General features: G+C 41.7%; 1 protein-coding gene across 3 annotated transcripts in view; it reads left to right on the top strand.

Moving 5' to 3' along the window:
• Positions 1–23,960, top strand: part of cntn5 (contactin 5) — a 116,642-nt gene that overhangs the window by 81,444 nt on the left and 11,238 nt on the right. The window contains exons 9-18 of one of the 3 annotated variants that reach the window (XM_047595213.1): positions 2,175–2,356; positions 5,318–5,454; positions 5,567–5,696; positions 8,218–8,362; positions 14,968–15,095; positions 15,492–15,679; positions 17,086–17,206; positions 19,795–19,953; positions 22,513–22,662; positions 23,331–23,401. In XM_047595213.1, coding sequence (XP_047451169.1) covers positions 2,175–2,356; positions 5,318–5,454; positions 5,567–5,696; positions 8,218–8,362; positions 14,968–15,095; positions 15,492–15,679; positions 17,086–17,206; positions 19,795–19,953; positions 22,513–22,662; positions 23,331–23,401 — 1,411 coding nt within the window. The remainder of the gene's footprint in view (positions 1–2,174; positions 2,357–5,317; positions 5,455–5,566; positions 5,697–8,217; positions 8,363–14,967; positions 15,096–15,491; positions 15,680–17,085; positions 17,207–19,794; positions 19,954–22,512; positions 22,663–23,330; positions 23,402–23,960) is intronic. The other 2 variants (XM_047595214.1, XM_047595216.1) reach the window with 2 other exon arrangements.

A 23,960-nucleotide genomic window follows, 5' to 3' on the forward strand; every position in this document is an offset into this window, starting at 1 on the left:
TGTTGATGTGAGAGGTCAGAGGAGAATGGGCAGACTGGTTGGAGATGATAGAAAGGCAACAGTAACTCAAATAACCACTGGTTACAACCAAGAAATGCAGAATACCATCTCTGAACGCACAACACGTCCGACAGTGAAGAAGATGGGCTACAGCAGCAGAAGACCACACCAGGGACCACTCCTGTCTGCTAAGAACAGGAAACTGAGACTACAGCTCACACAGGCTCAACAACACTGGACAATAGAAGATTGGAAAAACGTTGCCTGGTCTGACGAGTCTCGATTTCAGCTGTGACATTCAGATGGCAAAGTCAGAATTTGGTATAAACAACGTGAAAGCATGGATCCATCCTGCCTTGTATCGATGGTTCAGGCTGGTGGTAGTGGTGTAATGGTGTGTGGGATATTTTCTTGGCACACTTTGGGTTCCTCAGTACAAACTGAGCATGGTTTAAATGCCACAGCCTACCTGAGTATTGTTGCTGACCATGTCCGTCCCTATATGACCACAGTGGACCATCTTCTGACGGCTACTTCCAGCAGGATAATGCACCGTGTCACAAAGCGCATATCATCTCAAACTGGTTTCTGGAACATGACAATGAGTTCACTGTACTCCAATGGCCTCCACAGTCGCCAGATCTCAATACAATAGATAGAGCACCTCTGGGAACCTTGTTGAAAGTATGCCACGAAAAATTAAGGCAGTTCTGAAGGCAAAAGGGAGTCCAACCTTTTACTAGCAAAGTGGCCAGTGAGTGTATATCATGTAAACTAAACACTGTTAAATGTCTTATCTGTTTTTCCTGCAGGTGAGAACATACCAGTGGCAAACGTGGCCTGTGATCCGTGTTTTTTGAATTTGTAAATCCAATAACTCAAATGATGTTTGGAAACGTCTATGACTGTTATTCTGCTTCAAACTCTCAGTGATGTTAGGAGCACAGAATGCTGCTGTGAAGTGGTTCATTAGCTGTAAAAAAAAAAAAAAAAAAAAAAAAAAATACAAATTAAAAGAAAATGTTTAATCCAGTAGCCTACAAAGGAGTGTGCTACACAAAGCTCCAGTCTAAAATGGAAAAGAAACAGTTTGTTTAATGTAAAAATCCTGATGTGAATCCTAATGTGGCTCCGCTGCAGCCGAGAGGGCTCCGTTGTCCTTGTGAATTTAGAGTGGCTAAAAAAGCTCAGGGATGTAACATTTCCATCTTGGCTGCATGATTGATGGGCACACCGGAGCTTTGTGTGGTGTCACATTTCCATCTTTCAGAGACCTGTCAGATCTAGTTGTCATACAAGAGGTAGCTGATAGTCGGCGCATAGTGAAACGTCCTCTCCCGGCATGTGCGAGCCATCTATCATAAAGGATCTATAGGGATGTTCATGAATAAACAGCGATGGATAACGATCGTGTGAATACTAATTGTAAGGAATCTCCCTGGCCTTGTAATGACCTGATTTAAATATTGTCCCCGTCCCTGTGAAAGATGGAGTCTAACAGCCGTCAGATCTGGGTCGCCTGGTTACGGTAAATACATCACGCGTGGTCAGAAGGTCAATGATTCACATGTAGAACAGAACCGGCATTTAATTCCCACCATGGTTTTTCATTACTTAAATGAAAAACTGCTCAGATCAATGCCGATTTTATGTTGCAGTTGTTATTTGAAAATCTCTAAAAAAGTGTAGCAGGATTTTTTTTTTATTATTATTATTATTATTATAATCTTATTAACTAGTGGAGCTCAATTTGAATTTTTTTTGGGGGTTGGCTGGAGAATATCTAAGTTTTACAAAGTTTTCAGTAGTTTTTAGTAGTTGTAGAAATGATGGATCATGTCTTTTATACTGGCAACATATTATTTTGCCTGTTTAAATGATTTTTTTTTGTGTGTAAACTGACATTTGAGTAAACTCATTCTGACATTTCTAAGATCAGTATTGAATTACTGGAGCCTGCATCTTAAACTGTATGGTAATACTGCATATCCCCCTCTTAAAACTGTATTACATAGTCGAGCATTCATTACCTCTCTTCTCTTCTCTTCTCTTCTCTTCTCTTCTCTTCTCTTCTCTTCTCTTCTCTTCTCTTCTCTTCTCTTCTCTTCTCTTCTCTTCTCTTCTCTTCTCTTCTCTTCTCTTCTCTTCTCCTCTCTTCTCCTCTCTTCTCACAGTCCAGTGCCAACAATCACATGGAGGAAGATCAATGGCAACATCCCCAAGAAAGCGCGTCTTCGGAAGTCTCAGGCTGTTCTAGAGATTCCCAATATTCAGCTGGAGGACTCGGGAATGTATGAATGCAAAGCTGAGAATCCGAGAGGAGGCACTGCTTTCAAGGGACACCTGCAGGTCTACAGTGAGTCTGGCTGTGCTGTCGTTTCATTTATCCGTTTATTTATTTATCGCCTTTATTGGTCGGGGTCGGAAGCGGCACGTTGTGGTTTTGTGGCGCGGCCTTTCAGGTACCTCTGCTTCCCTGCTCATCTGTTTAGATCTTTTCCTTTTGTTCCGCCATCGTGCATTATCTAAGAGCGAGCATACATTAGCATGTATTTGTCCCAGCCTTAGAAACTGCTCTGCTTTTCACAAGCTATTTTGGTCCTTCTTCTGTTTCCGAACATTTTCCATCATGTAAACGTTGGTAGTGTTGTGAAATCCAAGGCTGGGGACTGTTTTCAGTCCAAGGATCCATTACTCGTTATCTATTCCACATAATCCAAGTCCGATCTATAATTCTATTATCTACTGCAAATTCGGTAAAAAGATATCACATTTCCTGTGTTTCTGTTTGGTATCGACATGCGATTTTGTGTCACTTTTAGGAGAGTGGTTTTCATCTCTCTAACGATGAGATCTGCGATCAGAAACTTATCTCCAAGGCTACATGTACTCCCATTCCTCTCTTGTTGGTGGCATGTGCACGCTACCAAGATAATGGACTGCCTCAACCTTGGTAGGACACATTTCCAAGGCCCCGCACCTCGTGGCAACCTCGATTCCATTGACATCACAAGGAGAATAGGGAGTCTAATTTGTAGCAGCCTCACACTAAATGTAATTTACACAGGTCAGCTGGTAGTTTGAACTTTCATTGTGAGTCAGACCTTCCTGACCATAATCATTCAATCAAACCACACACACACAAAAAAAAAGTATTCTACCCGAGGTGTCTTATGCAAAGAATAGAGAAAAAAAAAAGACGTGCCTGGCATGCTATGGTGAGAGAAACAACTCAATTGTTGGGGTGTCCTCGAGTCTGCACATGCTGCACAGTGATTACACAACAATGCAATGAATACCCATTATTTAGAGCCGCGCCGTGTGTCATGAATTCAGAATATACACTATTTGGGTTGATGTCATAGCTTAAAGATATTAAATATGCAATTCAGTTCCATTTCAATTCAAGTCACTTTATTTGTCCCCACAGGGCAATTTAAATTTCGTTTTGTTCTCATAATGACAATAAAGGCTCTTTATTCCTTGATTTAAAAGGACGCGGCAGCAGCTTTAAGGACAGACAAAACAGAACAGGACACACAATTGCACATTCAGATTAAAAAAGGAAACACATGACAGTGATTTAAGAACACATAACATTAATTTAAAACTTTAAAAGCGCTAGTTTTAAATATAAAACTGGCAATAAATGGTATAACATGTTAGAAATATATGTGAAATAGATGGGGACATCTGCAGTACTGTCAGGCCCATCCCTTGTACACATACTTTACATATTCCGTTATATATTCGCAATTTAAGTTGTCCCAAGAAATTTTGTCCTGTCTGCACATGTCTCAGTTAACATTTAAATTAGTTTTAATGTGCTCGGCGCTACAGCTTGGTATTTATGTATCGATGTCACCGTGTGCATTTATGCGTCCCTCTTGTGAGAGTGAAACTGCATCGGAGCAAACACTGCGAGTACGAGAGATTAAAATTAAAAAAAAAAAAAAAAAAAAGGAGGTTTGGGTTTGAAATGGACTGATTTACATTTCCTCCCCCACACGGGGCCGACTGAATTACGGCGCCCCAGTAAAAAGACTCTTGTACATTTCATAATCGTGTAAATGTGCGAGAATTTAAAACATTCACCACCACAGATGAGATTGAAAGAGACTAAAAGATGAAAGGAGACACACACACACACTCACAGTCTGTACGGTGTTCAGATTTTGAGCTGTGACTGAGATTTTGCATCATGTGGAGTTGAGCAGGAAATGTGGATGGAGCCTTGGAAACAGGGGCAAGTGGGCTACAGGAAAAAAAGGGGAGGGGGGGGGCTTGACTAGTTTGCATAGACCCACGGACCAGGCGTGCAATGAAAGGAAGAATAGCACATTGTCACAAACATGATACTTATAACTGTAGCAAACTGGTAATTAAACCTTTACGGTTATTGAATTGAGACTTTATCCCGTCTATTTTCATTGTTGCTATGACGTCCCTACAATTCTGGCACGTTAGCGTTCCTCTCCTCCTCTTTTTTGACATCCATTTAGCCCACGAGAACCTCCGCTTCGTTTTCTGTGCACAAAAATGCTACAGTGCATCCATCATTTCACCAAACTTGTTGAATGTGTTGCCTCCGTCAGCGGGTATTTGTCGGGTCCAGGCTGGAGGTGTGCTGCTTCTGTATAAACTTAATCTTATACTCGGGATTGAAAGCCCTTGATGTTCAGCGCTGGACGTCCTTTTTTAAACCGCTGCCCTCCTCCTCCTCCTTCTCTGTTATGTATCGTTGTATGCACTAGGAAAGCAGGTGCATCTTCGCTTTTTGGGGCGAGCATCAAGATGGTATAAAAAATATTATTGTAGCAACGAGTGCAATATGAAAAAAAGGCAGTACTCAAAAGAGAAAGCATACACAGGAAGTTTATTTTAAAATAAAGTATTGAAATACTGAGGCAGACTTTTTCTCATGAAGGATATCCTGAACCATATTTTATTTGGCGTGTTATAGAAAGACATTATCAACCATCTTCAATAGAAATACTTTGAACTTGCTGTTATGTCGAGATAAGAAAAAGCTCAAATGTCCATGTTTGCGATGTCTGCTTGAAGCCGAGGTGGTTGTAGAAGCCAAATAGTTGCATAGATGCATTTTTCCATTTAATCAATAATCACCTCATCTTTGCAGCTCTAATCTTCTCATCTTGAATGCAGCCTCTTACATTTTCACCCTGTATTTGAATTGAAACTCTTTCTCATTTTACGACATGTAACCGAACGTGCCTTGTGTGTGTGTGTGTGTGGGTCATGGATATATTACTTATTCTTAAAGCTGATTTTTTTTTCTTCCTATTCTATCTTGCAGCCCTCCCTCAGTGGGTCAGAATGATTAATGACACTCAGATGGATAGTGGAGAGAAGCTCCAATGGGAGTGCAAGGCCACAGGGAGGCCCCGGCCCACCTATCGCTGGCTTCGTAATGGCTTGCCCTTGACATCCCAGGTACCAACTATCTAACTATGCTGTCCCTCCTCCACTGTTGGTAGCACCACGTACTAGTAGTCAGTGTGCGCGGAGTCATCATAATTCAGATATTTTCTCGTTTTTGTCACAGGGTCGACTTGAAATACTGAATGGAGAACTGAGCATTCACAAAGTGCAGCAGACGGACTCGGGGATGTACCAGTGTGTGGCGGAAAATAAATACGGGGCCATCTACTCCAATGCTGAGCTCAAGATTTTAGGTAGCAATTTGTTTTTTATTGTTATTATTATTTGAAAAAACATAAAAAAAGTCTTTGTTATATAAGTATTTTGAGGTCTCGATAGTCTGCAAAGAATAAAAACTGCAGACCGAGCGCTTACAGGTTAACCCGATGATAGGTGGAGGAGATTAAAATGCAAGAGAGGAACGCTGAACTGTGAGATGTGCTGATTGCCAATCAATGGTCCCTGATTTAACCCAAGCGCTGGACAGCATGAATAAAAGCAGGACTCGTGGTTATGTTCGATGAGGTGTCTGCAAACATCAAGTTGAAGAGAGCCCGGGACAGTTCCACATTCCACATCTTGATCCGAATGAATACCAGTGACATGTAGGTATAGATTTATACTAATGGGAGCAAACACAAGGAGAGAGACATCAATGGTTTCTTTGATGGAGTTTAATGACTCCATTAGGGTCTTATCTGCGCTCTATCGTTTGTCATCAAAGCACAGGGTACATTACAATCTCCATTACTCAGGAAAAACAAACCTTTACCCCGGACATGACTTTCATCACATATTTATTAGTCTGTGTTTGCTATTATCATTTAATAATCAGTTATAATTATATATACTTCCCTGACTTTCTGGTGTTTCGTCTTTATTTTGTGCTTGGACATTTACTGACAGTATAATCTGAGGAAAGTGCTCTTCAGCCTTAATTCTCCAGCCTAGCGTCGCGACAGTCACGCTGAACAGCCGTCCACTGTTCTGCGTTGATGCGCTATTTTCTCCTTGTCATCTCCTGTACTGGGACACATCTGGTGACACCCATTCCCCTTTCATGTTTTCCCCGAGGGACAGTTTGATTTACTGTCTGCGTGCCTTGCCCTTTCATGAAGGGGAATCTGTGGCATTTTGAAAATCTTACTGCAAATGGACTGCAAAAAATAGCGTTCACGCTTTAAACCGCTGTTGGAAGTTGGCGCAGAACACCCGCTGCTCGCTTTATCTAAATTCAAGGTGTTGTCTGGCTCAGACTTAAAAAAAGTTTTTAAGAAGCTTTCCGTGAGCTGACGAGGAGGGGCCCGCTTGCCTTCCTTGAAGTCCCAGTCACATTGGCGATATTCGGAAGCTGTTGACGGATGTTTTCATAACTATAACCCCCGGGCACGTCTTCCCGGTGACCTGTGCTCTGTTGCGATGTCCACAAGCAAACACTATCAGGACAGATTACATGACTAATAACGGCCCGCAGATGAGCGATCACTGGAGGCTACGCGGGGGCAGCGGCTGCCCTCGTGCCTCTGATCTTGTCCCAGATCCAGCTCTTCTGGGAGGGGAGGGGATGAGACGGGGGGAGCAGCGCCATTGCCGCCACCGCCGCCGCTGCCTCCAGCTGCAGGCCTCTTCTTATTTTGATTAAAACAAATACACACAGCAACTGCTCTGTTTTCTGCTACTTTCCGTGTCCGGAGGGACCTCTGCCACTCAGGCAACTACTCAGGCTCAAAGACACAAGTGTTGCAAGGAGAAGGGTCAGCCCGTAGCTACGGATGGGATTGAATTGTCATTGTGCGTAATGTCACCTATGCGGCGTCATTCAGAATTTGAATAATCACAGCTGACAAAGCCCCGCAGCCTGTAGATGGCCTTGATGTGTAATACAGCTGGATACCAGTGCCACATCAGCTTCACTTCCTGAAGCCTTTTTTCAAACCATTAAGGCTTAATTAGTTCTCTTGAGCGAGCCATAATTGGTGAAAATGTTTATGTTACGCATTTATTATTCACTCGGGCGCTGGTTAAATAAAGGTTAAAAACAATATTCATAAAAGCAGCAAAGATCAACCAAGCGTGCCATCATTGACATGACAGTTATTTAGTAATTAGGCTGTTTGTATACTGGTGGCGGAATTAGCAGAGTATTAAGACAAAGCTTGGTACATTTTGCAGTTCATAAAAGAATATTTAACACGGTGAAGTGTATCGATCAAGCGGAGTTTAAAGCCGTGATGTCAGCCCGAGCCTTCTAGTGTTTTTAAAATAATTACTTAAAATGAAAATGCCAGCGCTGTAGAGGAAGAACAATTATTGAGTTTTGAATTAGTAATTATATCTTAGTAAGCACAGAATGATTAAAACTGCATTAAGGGTTTACTAGTAGATAACCGCGGCACAGAAATTGAATTGTGTTACAGATTAATGAGATACGGAATATCGTGAGAAACCCGTGTGTATTGTCATGCTTTATTGAGGAGGGAGCAGACAGTCGGCATGTGAGCTTCCATTTTTACTGGAAGCGCTGCAGTTTCACTTATGCATTTGTTTTGTTTGACAAAAATCTTAAAGTAGAATCACTTACACCATTAATTTTGTTAGAAACGATTTGATGCAGAGCTTTTTCTAAATATACAGTACATAAATTATTGCACATCCCTTAAGAATACGAGGGCGTAAGTTTTTAATACGAATTATAGCACAATGTATATTTACATTTCTGAATGTCTAGAATAAGGAATGACATTCTTCATGAATTGTGCGTTTTTCCCCACACAGCGTCGGCACCCGTCTTTGTCCCCAACCCAGTACGGGTCATAGCCACACTTGGGAAAGACGTCTCGTTAGAGTGCAAACCGAGGGCGTCGCCCAAACCAAGGATAACATGGAAGAGAGGAGACAGGAGGATTCAGCCAAATAAAAGGTACAGCACATCCGGGTTTCACTGTTTGGTCGTGTTGTATGAAATAATTAAAAACTCACAAAGTTAAAAGAAAAATTCTCCTTTTATGTGCAAGAACCTCAAAGCTGATGGTGCTGTTCAAGGGCACATTAATAACACAGATGTTTGCCTGCACAAAGGCTGCCATCAGGCTCCATATATTAAGGTCATCCCATGCAACCTCGAACTATAACAACCACACATGCTGGGTTCATACACCTACACGCTGCGTGATGTAATTGCACGATGGGATTTGAAGATTATTGTTTTTTTAATATCTTACTCATTAAGTTTCATTTTATTTGCAGCATCGTCTGCAGTGGCGTAACATATGAACAGTGTGGCAAATCTCTGCTGTTCTTCACATTTTTCCCAATACAGTATGTGTGCTGGTGTCACGTGTGGTACTGAAAAGTAGTTCGACTTTGTTTTAAAATGTGTTCCGCTGATTCAAACACAAGTGGACAGCTGGGTCACTGCCGTACATGGCTGTGTCTTGTGATGTGGCTCCGAGATGTCCAGCTGTCAATTTCATTTCATAACCGCCTGGATTGAAGGACAAAGGTCAATATGCGTCCCCGACCACCTCTCTCTCTGTTTTGCATGATCAAATCGCAATGTGTCTCCATGATAATATACACTTGACTGTCCTCTAGTGCTTCAGCCGTCAAAGACGCGTTTTAAAAGCATGCAGTGACCTCCTCAACACACAACAGCCAAAACTGCAGTTGCACAATTGGTCATCAGAGACTCCAAAATCAAATCAATCTCCCATAGTTAAAATGTCCAACTTTACAGCAAATAAACATCGTTACAAAAAACTCTTTGTTCTCTAAAGCTAAATTTTCAATTGACTCACTCACTCAAATTATGTTTGATTGAGGTCTTGTGGCCACTTTGAGTAACAGCTGGGTGTTGTCCATAGACAGTAGGAACAGTCAGGCAAAGGAACAGTTCCTCAAAAGTGGAGCCAAAGCAAGTAGAGCTCCCCCTGGTGTCTGGTTATAGGCCATAAGTTCCACCTCCTCCATGTTAGTGGATGGGAGCCAAATTAAAACACTAAATTAACTCGTTAATATAATACTATTCATTTTCTATTTTTATTACAGTATGTTGTTATTTGAAGCTATAGAAACAGGATGTGACATTGTGAAGACTACAAGTTGCCATGCCAACCGCTCTTTGAAGATGTCCTGTAGCACTGTAAGAGTTGGAAAAAGAAAAAGAAATAAATATGTGCAGTGCATATAATGTAGAGCAGAGCGCAGTGTTAATTAAATGAAGTAACTGCCTGGGAAAATAGTGTCAGTTTGGCCAATCCAAGGAAGTGGGGACACATCGTCTGCATTTATAGGACTGTGCAGATGTGGGGAAAAAATGCTGTAAACTAAGAATGCTTTCAAAAGTGAAAATATTTATAGTATATTTTCATCAATGTAGTCAAATGTAGCGAAGGAACAGAAGAGAAATCTAAATCAAATCAGTTACCTTTCATGTAATCCTAGACACACTCCATGATGGTGAGATCAGGGCTCTGTGGGGGTCATACCATCACTTCCAGGACTTCTTGTTCTTCTTTGCTCTGAAGAGAGTTCTTAATTAACGGACACCATTAATCCTGAACAAATCCCCAACTCCATTTACAGAAATGCAGCCCCAAACTTGCAAGGAGCCTCCACCATGCTTCACTGTTGTCTGCAGACACTCATTATTGTAGCTCTCTCCAGCCCTTCAGTGAACAAACTGCTTTCTGCTACAGACAAATATTTCAAATTTTGACCCATTAGTCCAGAGCACCTGCTGCCATTTCTCTACACCCCCATAGTCCATGTCAGAGGGATGGATTTTTGGCTGCAACTCTTCCATGACGACCACCTCTGGCCAGACTTCTCCAGTCAGTAGATGGGTGTACCTGGATCCTACTGATGGCTCTGCTGGACATCTTCTGATTTCGAAGTGAAATAAGCTTGATTTTTTTTTTCATCTGCTGCAAGTTTCCTTGGTCGGCTACTGCGCCTACGATCCTACAAAATCCCTGAGTATGTTCAAGTGTATCTATAAGGATTGATGCTAGTTTAAAGGGTAGAGACATCAAATATTGTATTTTGTAAATTGATACAAATACGCACTCATTGTTTATATTTTTGAAAGCATTCTTAGTTTCCTTTATTTTTGCCACACCTGCCCAAAGCTTTTGTGCTGTACAAACGTGTTGCCGCCAGTTGCCGTCTGTCCTTCACACATCGTCTTCAGCTCGACTCACGTTCTGCCTTCTCCCATTTTTGCATTAGTCTGGGGTCAAGCAATGGGGAGATGGCGACCAGAGCCGGAGCCTCACACACAGATCTTCAAAAGGCTCTTCAGAACAGCTATCTGTGACAGAGAGTTAGCCCGTCTTTATATATAATTCATGTTTAAAACCGAGTGTAAACAGGCTCAAAGAGAAACGCGTGAAGCTGCCTCGAGGACACGAACACGTCGGAGGGTGCGCTTCAGCATCAGGAGTGAAGTATTTGAAACCGTGAGGAGTGATTCATTTGTACTGTTATTACAGGGATCGTCTGTGCACATTTTATTTGAACGCGGTGGCAGATTTGCTGTACTAGAAGTCTGGTTTACAATATCTTTTTCCTCCTCGGTGCAGTTTAGAGAATAGAGTATTATGAGAGAAAGTTAATTGCCCTGTAAAATATGTATGAAGTCATGAAAAGTTTGTCTCCCTCAGTATCTCGGTCTTGTTATTCATCTTAGCTTTATGGGGTACATTCAGCTGTTATCACTGCAGCTCAGGCCCTAGAGGAATTGTATGCATGTCTTGTTGTAACACATCACACTTTCATTACTGTAACTGAAATTAAGTGTCACTGCTAAAATAAAACACCTTAGGTACTGGCGAAGCTCTGGAGACTTATCCTCATCCCCACCTCCCTCTCAAGGATGCTGACAATTTAGACTGTACAATTGCATTTAGACTTTGCATGCGCTTTGATGCATCATCTTTTATGAGAAATATCTCTCCGACGCACCTAGAGGGTGGCTGAGCGGGGCGAGGGGCCATCAATCAAACTGAGCGACGTCGCCGAAATTATCAGCCACTGCTGAGCATCCGAAGTTTTTGAGCGAGAGAATGGGACCTTTGTTTATCAGCCAAGATTCGTCGGTCTGTTCAAGAGGCTCACAGCAAGGGCAGCCCGTTGATAATCAGATCCTCAGTGTGTGGCTCCCTTCAAACAGGCAGCGACAAATCGTTGCGCTGCTAACAGGTGGATGGGAGCAGAATTCATTTTAACATGGTAATTTTCAGGGGTTGGTATGAAATTTGCAAATGATTTGATTTTCTATTAAAAGAAGAAAAAGTCCTCGGAGGTAATTTTGGAAGTCTGTTTTCTTCAGCGGAGCTGATGGTGGAGTGCGTCGCCCTAAAATGGTGATTAATAGCCCGCGCTGGTGTGTATCAGATAGAGCCTTTGAGGTATTTGTCAAACTCTTGCAAATCTATTTTTCAGTCTTGGCAGGCAGCATGGAGAGATTCGTACCAGTTTTTTTTATTATCTTACTCCATAAAAAAAGCCTAATTTTTAAAAGAAAAAACAGTAAGAGTAATGTATCATTTCCCTGTTAAGTGCTGCTGTTGTACAGTATATGTACGTGGTTCATTTTCTTCATAATTTCCTCTTAAGCTGCTAAACGCAGCTCTTTTATAATCTAAAACTCACGTCCAATTAGAATTTGACATTCTAATAGGAGGTCGGTTGCAACTTAAGAGCCCTATAGTGAGTTAATGAACTGGATAACACTCTGTTTAGGGGAGTTGCTGTTCAAATGAAGATCAACCTTGTGAAAGGGTGATTTCTATCTGAAAAAAGGTGAAATAAAGCGTGTGTCCGTGGTGACTCCTGCAAGGATTTTCTGCCATTACCTATAGTAAAAGGGTTTATGGATGGAGAGGTGTTCCGTTCTGCGAAGAACAGGGGGAGGAATCGAAACGGCTTCACGTTTATCTGGCATTGACAGCTGTGCTGACTTAATGAAGGTTTGTAATTAACATGGATTTCCACTAATGTTCAGGGCTTTTGTCTCTTAAAGAGAAAGTATTAATCCCATGAGTTTGGAAGTACGTGGCGGACTCATTTGAAATCCACAGACGCGTCATTCAAGAGTCAGCGGGTGAGAGTGGACAGTTTTTATAAAAATTGCAAAGTGTCTCAAAACATATCGATCGCACGTGTAAATAACGAGTGTCCTGTTGCGACCCGTTTGATTTCACCTCGGACCCCTCGCTTGAGATTAATAAATAGGTGTTGAGATGCTATCAGTTCTCCATTATCTCCTAACGTTTCCCTTAAATTTCCTAAGGTTGAATTGATTTACATGTTCCGTATACCCAGCAGCCCCTATCCTGTCCTTTCTGCCTCTGCGTCCTTGTCGGATGCGAGTATCCTCCCTAATTTGAAAAATGTCTCCTGCCTGCAGATTGCCGCCGGATTGTCTATGTGCGGCAAGATTTTGTCACGCCTTCATGAGTTTCTCTTTGCCAACTTCAATCACCTTGTCCGTGATGAAAGAGTTGAGGGTTATAAATATAAATGTTGAAAAATGGAAAATTCAGTCAAAGAAAAAAGAAAACTAACACAATATATTGTTTTGATGGTTAATTTGAGGTGAAATAGATTTTCTAATGCATCTCAGTTGTTAATGCAAAGCCCCACGTGTGTGTGTGTGTGTTTGTATACATATATGTGTGTGTATATATTGTTCTACACTTGCCAACAAAATGCAAAAAAATATTAAATAAATATTCACTACTACCTCTGCTGGCTACACTACAATCAAATGTGATTTAAATATTTATATTTTGTATAAAATGAATTTGCATTGAACACTGAGCTTAGACCTGGAGCTCAGCGCGGTAAAACTACTGTAGCTGAACGTGATTCCTGCTTTACATCCATCTGCTCACACACCTGCTCCCAGTCCCGTTGGATACAGTTACATCCCATACTATCTTATGTCAAGCACTTAATTCTCCAGATGTTATTTACAACTCAGAGCGACATGTTGATACTGAATTGCCAGTGTCCTTCAGTAGGATAAGGGCCCACTTATGAATGCAGGTGCAGCGTTCGCCGGTTTGTTTTTCTTCTCTATTACACTCGTGTTTCCCCCCGGAGGACATCTCTGTGATACGCGCATCAGGGTTTGACAGTTTTTTGCTTTAGATTCATTGAACGCAGCATCATTTAGTGTTCGTCAGGTGGATACATGCATGAGATGAACGCACTGTTTATTTAGATTCATGGAAATGTCGACGCGGAGGAGCAAAGAATCATATCTGGCGCCGTGACGTTGTGCACGGGGCTCCACAAATGTACTGAAATTTGACTTTAATGAATTTTAAATTATACTGCCATTACTCACTGCCTATTGTGGGGTTTCAAAGGATCAAGATCAGATATAGTGCAGAATTGAAGTCGGAGAAAAGGCTGTTTTCGTGTTCTTGACATGAGTACCTTTTTTTTTTTTTTTCCTTTCGCTCCAAAAAATTGCATTAAAGTGTATCTGTGAAAGCATCTGTGTTTAGTTCTGCTCGAGATAGGGCTACTTTGCGGTTCCTGAAAATCAAATTCATCAACGCATTTAAACTGTTCGCTGATCTTCGCTGAAAGTTTTTTATCCCTTGTTAAGAGATGCACAACAAATACAAACACACATTTACATTTCTCTTTCCCCTGAGATTTTTAGTAACCTCAACAACTGTCTAGATCATAGGTCTTCAACAGGGAGTACTGCAGGGGGGTCGCAATTTCTTTGGTTGATTAGAGATTTTATATATATATTTAATTTTCCCCGAAATTTCTTTAAATATACATTAACATGAATCCAGCATATTTTACTAAAGGGATAAATGGAGGCAGACGACGTTATCTTTCAGTTAACACTCACCTGTACGCAGTAGGCCCCGCCCCTATTGTTGCTGAGCCAATCACGAGGCTGCATATTACACACCGACTCTGTCAGTTTCTCCGCAGCTGGTCGAGATCCTATTCAGTCCCCAGGTGAAATCCAGAGGCACTCTGCAATATTAACAGTGTAGCTTACTCCCATCAGTCAACCAAGGCCAAAATGGGTCACTTTCTTTTATTAACTTCATCTTTATTTACTTTATCTTTTAATTATATATATTTATATTACTGTTACACATTTGAAATAAAAGGAAGATATGAGTATTTGATAGATGTAGAACATATACAGTAGTTAGGGTTCCTGATGCTACAAATCGATGCTACAACACGTTAAGATCCCCGATTACATTGTCCTTTGATTCAGTGATAATACCTTGTTAGCTGTAAGCACACTTCTCTTTTAGAGATTTTGCAGGAATCTCTAGTGGGATGCTGTTTAAACAATATCTGGAGGGGTGGTTTTACCTCCTATTTTCTCATCCCTTGTGAATATTGTCGTAAACCTGACACAACCGCAAACATATAACCTTGTAGCCTGAACTTGTGTTGCAACTGTTCGTACGTGAATTTGTTTCTCATACCAGTATCGATTTTGTGTGTGTGTGTGTGTGTGCTTTCTTACAGGATTATGTTGTTACGGAATAACACTCTCAGAATTGTTAACTCCAGCCGAGCAGATGAGGGGAACTATGTGTGCCGAGCGGAGAATCAGTTGGGCTCGGCGGAGATGACTGCCACACTGTGGGTAAAAGGTAAGTGATGCCCTGGGGGGTTTTATTTTCTGCCAAATTAGCACAAGTCGGCCACCAGTAAACAGTCCCCAATGTCATTTCGCCCCCCCCCTCGCCTTTGCTCGGGTGCCGGAAAAATTTATTGCGTTTGCTCAGCCGTGAAGAAGGGCTCTCTCATTCAAGAATCATATTACAAGGACACCCTTCACCGGTGTAACAGTCTGTCTCCTAGGTGCAATGTACACAGTCTAGATCTGAGATAACCAGGATATTTATCTGGCAAAGGTGAGTGTTTTTGCCCAAGTCAGGGTTGAGTTCCCATGATTGCTTTGGCACCGAAGTCACAGGCGAGTGCAGCTGCTTGACGCAAGCTTCTGGTTATCCTGAGGTGACAGTGCAGCAGCTTTGTGCTTCCAGAGGCCATGCGTGTGACGCTGAGTCCAAGCAGGGTGGAGGTGACGGTGGGGGAGAGCGTGGTGCTGAGCTGCAAGGCCACGCATGACACGTCGCTGGATGTGGCTTTCCAGTGGTTCTTCAACCAGAAACCGATCAACTTTCAGCACGACGGAGGCCATTTTGAATACATCCAAACAGTAAGAGCGAGAGTAAGAGCAAAATTAAGTCTAAGCACATCAATGTATTTGTCTATGTCTGCCATCACTTGTACTGTTGTCTTATAATTGTCTATATTTTAAGGGTGGACAGTGGACATGGGTCTTCTGAGGGTGTCCTGTGGTGTCTGGCAACACAATCTTGTTAGTTGGGGTGGGGACTCTGCAGATCATCCCATAGATACTTGATTAGTTTGGGATCTGGTGAATTTGGAGGCCAGGTCAACACCCAGTGCTGTTCTTCATTGTGTGTTTGCCGGTGTCAGGCTGTGGCCATCAAGGAGTGTCATTGCTATAAGGTCGGGGGTGTGTGGTCTGGTCTAGGTGGGTGCTACATGCCCACACGAATTCCAGGTCCAAATGTTTCCCAGCAAAACACTGAATTGACACAGGATGGTTTAAGTTATTTTTTTTTCTCCTATCAGTGGTCATAATGTTATGGCTGGTGTCTATCTATATATTTTTTATATATATAACTTATAAAAGAATCAGTTCTGCTAAAGGAAGACGCCATCAGGTATTACCTTTAGGAGGTAACACTGCCCAGAACAGAGTCTGCATTGTTCTTATTAAATTACAGCTTTGTAAAAACACAGGCTCCGGAACTGAGTCATCGAGCATTGGGAAAAAGACGGCACATCAATTATTTGGAGGAACATGTCGTTTAAATTCTGCCTGTAAAAGATAAATATACACAAAGAGGCATTAGCTTTATTAACTTTGCCATTTCACCTTTTTACCTCTTTTTCTGAACCCCTTCTGACCTTTGTGTTGTGCTCGTTCCTTCCTGCCACTTGCACGAGATTGAAGCATATTCTGCCTAAAGTATCAACAGTTACACAACTTAATCTAGTTATGTATTTCTGCAATGCAGCATCCTCTGCAGTCCCCTTGTCCCCAGTAGAAAAAATAAATATATATATATTGGTGGCTAAACCATAAAATGAATTTAAAAACATATTAGCAAGAGAGCAGGGAGTCTTGTTTATGTCACGATTCCTTTATCAACAGTGGACGTTAAAATCACATCTTCCCTGATGTCCTCTGCTGCAAGCCGTGCTCTGGAGAGAAAGCATTTGCAGTGACAATCCTTTCCAGGCACACCAGAAGCCCTGGCTGATGCATGGTTGGTAATTTTAATCAGGTTTCGTGCTAAACAGCTGCCTGTAGACCCTGAATTATTCCCAGTCTTGCCTCAGGCGATTCTCATTTCAACACAGAGAAAATACGTCTAGCAGAAGAATGTAGCACCAGGCGAGCACCGGAATTAAACAGGAATTTCTCAAGCTGCATGAGCCTCTACAAGATGTAAAGGAATCACACTTTTTTTTGGTGTGAGGAGCACATTTAGGCTCGCCTAATACCTGACTTTACTTATGCCCTTGTGTTTCCAATTGCAGCAGTCTTCGACAGTGGATCTGATGATCAGGAGCATTTTGCTGAAGCACGCTGGGAAGTATGGGTGCAGGGCCCAGACCAGTGCTGACACCGTGTTTGCAGAGGCGGAACTTCTTGTGCGAGGTAAGTTCGATGCACCGGTCCGTTCCAGAACCCGCCGCCTTGCGCGCACTCTTTGCTGGAAGCGGTGACTCACCGGTCCCCCTTAACCTAATCCATGACTGTGAAGCAGTGGATCATGCAGCTTCATATTCTCACACTGAATCATTCTCGAATGAGCAGGAAGGATGATGAATTGGAAACTGTCTGACTATTGTTATAAGACAATTTGTGAGTCTGTCCTTCAAAGCTGTTAGCCATACTGTGAAATCTATTAAATTAGTCTAATTCATTGCACGTGCAGCACGACTGGGAGGTTGGTTAATTGAACATTAGAGATTTGATCCCGATGGGGACAATCGCACAATGACTACTTCCAAGTTATTGCCCCTTCTCGATCATCTCGATTAATTATTATCACTAAGAATGTGCTCGACAGATGGTCTCAGTGCGTGAACAGTTTTAATATGTGCTGTTACACAAAATTGGCTGAAGTATCTAGTGATCAGATAACCTGGTCTTTTCTGACTGTTGCTGAAATGTGATTTGATCCAGGACTGGGCTTTATGACCAAAATTATTTTATTTATTTATTTATTTTCATGCAAAATCGAATGTTCACATCATTTTCTACTGGCTGAGAGAGGAATTAACTAGGGATGGACTATTTTACTGAGATGATGAGTAAATATTGTATATGAATAATTCCACACTAGTAATGTGGCAGGCTTCATGGCCTCGTGTTAGCGCTGCCTGCTGATGTTGAGATCCAGATGAATCGAAGAAACATATTTTGACATATTTATTCATATATAAACATATTTAAGCTACTATGTCTGTAATGTCAGTAGCAGCACGACCGGCTACCGTAATAAGTGTAGTGTGTGCGCAATATATTTTTTTATTCATTCATTGGAAGCTAAAATTGAGGAGATTTTTGGGGACGGCTACAGCCAGAGGTCTGATCCTTTTCAGGCTTATGATCATTTAATGAAGTTTAATGTAGTTGCGGCTGAAAGCTGGAGGATTGTTCCTTTTGAGGGGACTTTAATGAACACCATTCATCCAAGCAAAATGTTGTGAAAATGCGTGAATCTATTTAGTGTGCTGGAAAATAATTTATGATCAATTTTGTGAGCGTGCATTGAGTATTATTGTTTTTGCAAAATATGCTGCTTTGTCAGACTTTTTCCTTACCAGTTAGTTTTTTTTGGACTACCAAAAGTGAAGAGGCAGACGGGGAACATGTGGTATGACCCCCATGTTTTTTTTTTTAGTACAGCATAAAATCCTTTATCCATCCATTATCTATAACTGCTTACCTGTAGAGGGTTGCTACGCCAGCTGTCACTGGGTCAGAGGTTGGGAACACCCTGATCAGGTTCCAGGGCTAATAGAGAGAGACAAGTGAGCATTCACACTCTCTTGCTCATCTATGGTCAATTTGAAATGACCAATCAACCTTACACGAGTGTCTTCAGGCTGTGGGGAAAAAAAAACACGCATGCAACAGAGCTAACCGCTGCACCACCACTGGCTAAGAGAAGTGTCAACATATCCTTAATTAACTTACATCAGCCCTTATAGCCAGAAGTGGAATTTCAGATTTATCCCTCTCTCCTTTCGTCGCAACTGTTGACACATCCTTGTTGTTTTTAAATGACTTAATTGGAATTGTCAGTGCGCAGAATGACCGGTCTGCAGAGCTTTGCTGTGAGCAGGGAAGTCACAGGTACTGCACGGGAAATGTGATTAAAACGGGGACTGTGAGTTGACACGCTGTGCATGTTTGAGGCAATTTGCACAGTGTCCGCCCAGCTGTCAGGGCTAACCCTGCTAGCACGCCAAAACTGATAGACAGCAACAGATGCCCGAGTGTTCCAGGTGGAAGCCGTGCTGTAGGGGTTTTTGTTCCAGGAGTACAGAGATATAAATAGACAATTTTTGACAGTAATTGTTTGGATCCCAAAAATGCAAATGCTCCTCTCTGTGCAACCTTCTAATGGGCTCTTTTTGGGGACACAGTGCGTTGATTTTCACCGAGCGAACCACTTCCCAGCTTTTTGTTTACGTCTGTTCCCCCCAGAGCTCTTAGATTTGCTGCGCTTGCAGTTTACATTTGCCTGTGAAGAGTGAGGTAAACATATGTTCATCTGTATTAAAACACAGGAAAGGCCTGCCATGCAGACTTACTCAGCAGGAGTGGCAAAGTGCCTCCAAAAATTAAAAAAAAAAACAGAAAAGAAAAGAAAAAGAAAGCTACAGTATCCTTTAATCAGCATGAAATCCTTGGCAGCAGATCTGTGTCAGCCCGAATCCTGGTTCAGTTTAGTATGTCATGTTCTTGCCTGTTGTTTATTTGTGTAAAGATTACAACAGAACCCAGTATTGTCACCATATGCGCGCAGCTACACGTCGCTCTAAATGGTTGCATCCATTAGTGAATCTTAATCCACGACAAAGGCGTCCCAATGTAGTGCCTTAGAATCGATTCAAACAGCTGCGGAGATGGTTTTTGTTTTTCCCTTACGTCTTGACATTTCAGATGTTCGCGCTTGTCGTTTAGTCCCTTGTCTCCAATTCTTTTTTTTTCTTCCTTTTTTTCCCCGCCAGGTCCTCCTGGTCCCCCCGGAGTGGTGATAGTGGAGGAGATCACAGACACAACAGCAACCCTGTCCTGGACCCGTGGCCTGGACAACCACAGCCCTATCAGCACGTATAATTTACAGGCCCGGAGCCCGTTTTCATTAGGCTGGCAAACTGTCAAAACAGGTAATCAATAAGGAGCAAATTGCTGCCTCTAGATCTGGGAAGTTAATGCGGGGCCATATACAAAGGTTTTAACCCAGCCCAAAGTCATGTCGGGAGCTGGAGAATAATCCAAGATACAACGAGGTTACTGCTTTCTAGACAGAGAATTAAAATTTCTTGTTGCAATTTGCTTTTATATATTAACACGATCCTTTAAAGTAATGGATTTGACATCTCACCCTGTTGCTCTGGAGCAAACTGTGACTTTCCTCTCAGATTAAGAAGTTGAAGTTTTTTTCGTGTCATTTCATGGTTGAAATTGGCTTTTGTTCAGAACAGATTTTTAAGAAAGTAATTTAAGCCTCTATCAAATGCCATTGCTGTGAATTTGATTATGTGTCATATCAGCAGTTAGTGGGAAATTAACCTTTTGGGCTCGAAGTTTAAGTCATATCCATGTTCATTTAGTATAAATGCACTTTCAGTGCTTCTTTTTTTCTGCAAGTTGACAGAATAACCATCAATTACCATCACTTAGCATTAAAGCATGAAGGCTTGCTAAGCTTTGTGTGTAATCCATCTTAATATGCCGTGTGATAATAATAGCGGAGTTTAAGGTGTGATAATGATTCGTCCCTGCAGATATATAAATCATACTTTGTATACACTCCTCTCACATCATGTCTGTTCAGCCACATTTAATTCGATAAAGCACAATTAGGACCCTGTGATATATTGTCAGTGTTGAACTTGTTAAGATTACCATAAATAGGACTGGGTTTTTAGCTCCCACTCCTTGCAAACAGAGTTATCAGCCCTTGTTTGAGGAGCAGCCTGCTCTGCCTGACAGAGTGGTCTCATCATGAGCTGCTTCGGATGATAAGGATGTTGAGCGCCACTGCTTTCGAGACCTCTGCTCCATTTGTGACATGGATATGCTTTCAGTCAGTGTTTTGTTTGTTGCTGCAGGATCAATATTGACAAAGCTTGATCAGGGCGTTCCTGAAGAAATGAGATTAGTTATGTTACCTCCTTGTAATTCGGTTCTAAATGCATCCATAAAACCATTCCCTCCCCCATCTCGGTACGTGATATAATAATATTGCTCTATTCTGCAGAAACTGCGGAAATTGATTAATCAGCCCCCCTCTGTGTAATGACTTATACATACTTGCAAATGTGCTCTGAAGCTGCTAGTGAGCTGCTGTTCATGCATCAAAATGTCATACACATGCAAGTTTTGAGTAAATTGTGCATCATCAACAGCTGGTGTGAAAATACGCCCGGTCGCTGTGAATCTGGAGGGAAGGTGACAGAACTAAATAAGAACTAAGTCTGTCAAAGTTTTTGCTTCTTGGCTCGGGTAACCCAGCACACTGAGTTTGAAATAAAACAGTGGGTGTGAGGTTAAAGTGTCAACTCAAAGCTTTCACACAGAGAAATTGGGATTTTTTTTTTATGTCAAGCCACAGTTTTGGGGAATATAAAGTAATTGGACCAGTTAGCACATGTTTGAGCCACTTCGTGCCTGTTTCAGTCTGGTCTTCAGAAGTTAATACCTGCAACTTTTGAATGTTTGGAGAGTTTTTTTTTTTTTTTTTTGCATAAATTGAGCCACTTCCAAGCTGCATGGAGGCTGATGTGTTTCTGCTTGTTGCTTTCTGGTGGCTGTTACAAGCATCTCCTCATATACTAATGCCAATAGAGCATGTGCAAAGATGGGTCTGGTATATGGTCCTGTAGCTTTAATGCTACTGTAAATTATCAGGAGATAGTTTTTTTTGTTTTTTTTAACATTCCTTAACACTTTACCTAACTCTGTAGATCTAGACTCTGTAATAGGACTGCACGATTCTGGAAAAAATGTGAATCCCGATTTTTTTGCTTAGAATTGAGATCATGATTCTTTGGCATGATTTTTTTTAATGAAATCTTTATTGCACTGATGAACTTTAACAAAACAAAACAAAAAAACATTCAAATGGTCATGCAAGTTTCCTTGTGGTGCTACAACGAGAGCAGAACACACTTTGCAATCCACCTCAGACTGTTTGTCATCGTTTGGCTTAAATCCAAAATACTTCCACACCTCTGAGTGCAAACCTTTTTTGGGCACGAGTTCGGTTCAGGTCTGTGGGTGACTCTTGCCACTATCACCTGGGGTTTCTTCACCATCCATTTAAGTCTCTTTACCGCTGACTTCTCTCTGCTTCTCGCCCTCACTGTTTCCACACACTCAACTGCAGGTGACCTTCCTCTTAGTGTCCTCCACTGATGGAATCACATGTTGAAAAGACACTTTACCATAGGTCGAGGGAGGACTCAAAGCAGTGCTGCCTTTAGGGGCGCTTGAAAAATCTGGGAAGAAATGAGAGTGTTTGTTTGTGATGCCGCTCGTGAAATAAAATGGTTAAGAATCGAAATGAGATCACGTGTATGTGTGAATCTGGATTTTTTAAAGATTTATCACGCAGCCCTACTCTGTAAAAGTCTTTTAACAGTGTGCACTTATGGCGGCGCATCACTGTAATATGGTGCTTGCTGTGAATGAACAAACACAAACGACCCTCTCGCCTGCAGACCCAGACCCTGTGACGGGGGACATGGAGTCCGCCATGGCTGTGGAGCTAAACCCCTGGGTGGAGTATGAGTTCAGAGTGGTGGCCAGCAATGCCATCGGCACCGGAGATCCCAGTGCACCTTCCAGAGGAGTTAGGACTAAAGAAGCAGGTAAAGCAGAGCTGGATATAAACCAACCACGTTAAGTCACATTTAGACAGACATCGGTCACGAGAGTCAAGAGCTGATGGTTTATTATGGTCAAAGAGCTTAGATGTTGGCCCTTCATGACCACATTATATTCCCATATGTTATTGTTTTAATTTTAATCGGGGAAGGAGTTGAAAATAAGCTGCTTAGAGGAATTTCAATAAGTTGCTAAAGCAGCTTGTCCTTTAACGCCCCGAGGCAACAACAAGGACGCAGCAGAATACTGTACACTATTTACAGAGAGCAGAAATTCTCTGTCGCTTCACTAACTGCTCGTTTCCTGTCTATAAAATGTAATAATTACAAAGGTCAGTGGTCATTTTGAAGCGGTTTATTTAATCTCTTCCATCCCTTCTGCATAATTAACGGACTAATTAATCCATCCTTAAAGTCATAGCGATGTCAAAAAAAAATCCAGAATGCTTGTAAATATGACTGACAGACAGTTCAGGGCAGCTCAGATTTATGTGGTGTGAAATTGAAGGCTGATCTTTAAAGAACCTGGAGCAATATCAGAAAAAAAAGATGTTGCATGAATCATCATCTTTTCTTAACTTTAATAACTTATTTTGACATGAATCTGTGTAGCTGGGTCGGTGATGCTCCGTTAACCTTCCTATTTTACACAGTCCCATCGGTGGCACCGGCGAATGTGAGCGGAGGAAATGGCCGAAGGCACGAACTGGTCATCTCGTGGGAGGTAGGTCCTCTGCCAGACAGCTTCTGTCGTGCGTGTGTGTGATGGCATGTGCAAGAAAAAAAGAAAAAACTCAAATGTCACTGTGTGTCTGGTGGTGTTTGGTGTCAGCGAGCTCAGATTTCTGTAGATTTCTCAGGCCTGAATGGAAAAACTTGGAGTTTGGATTTAAATGAAAGTCACTTAAATGTAATACTTAATGCTCGTTTGTTTGTTTTTAATCTAAAAACATCAAGAACGTGACATTGAAAGTATTCGTCAGTAAGGACATAATAATGTATACAGCATTTTTAAAACATGCTCCAGAGTGTCCTTGGAATGAAACATGGCTGCTTAAAAAAAATGATTCTCTTATTTACTTAAAGAGACCGGGGCAGGGTCTTACACAGGTCATGTATTAATTAAACTGGAATGCAAACTACAAACATAATTATAATTTACTTCACTAAAGCGTCAGTATAACTCGACTTTAAGCTGTACTTTAATTAGAATGATGAAATCTGCAATCAATAAATTAGAGCTGAACATTGAGCAGTGCAGAAGGTTATTTTTTCACTGAGAA

The sequence above is a fragment of the Mugil cephalus genome, chromosome 9, assembly GCF_022458985.1.
Source record: "Mugil cephalus isolate CIBA_MC_2020 chromosome 9, CIBA_Mcephalus_1.1, whole genome shotgun sequence".
Classification (NCBI taxonomy): Eukaryota; Metazoa; Chordata; class Actinopteri; order Mugiliformes; family Mugilidae; genus Mugil; species Mugil cephalus.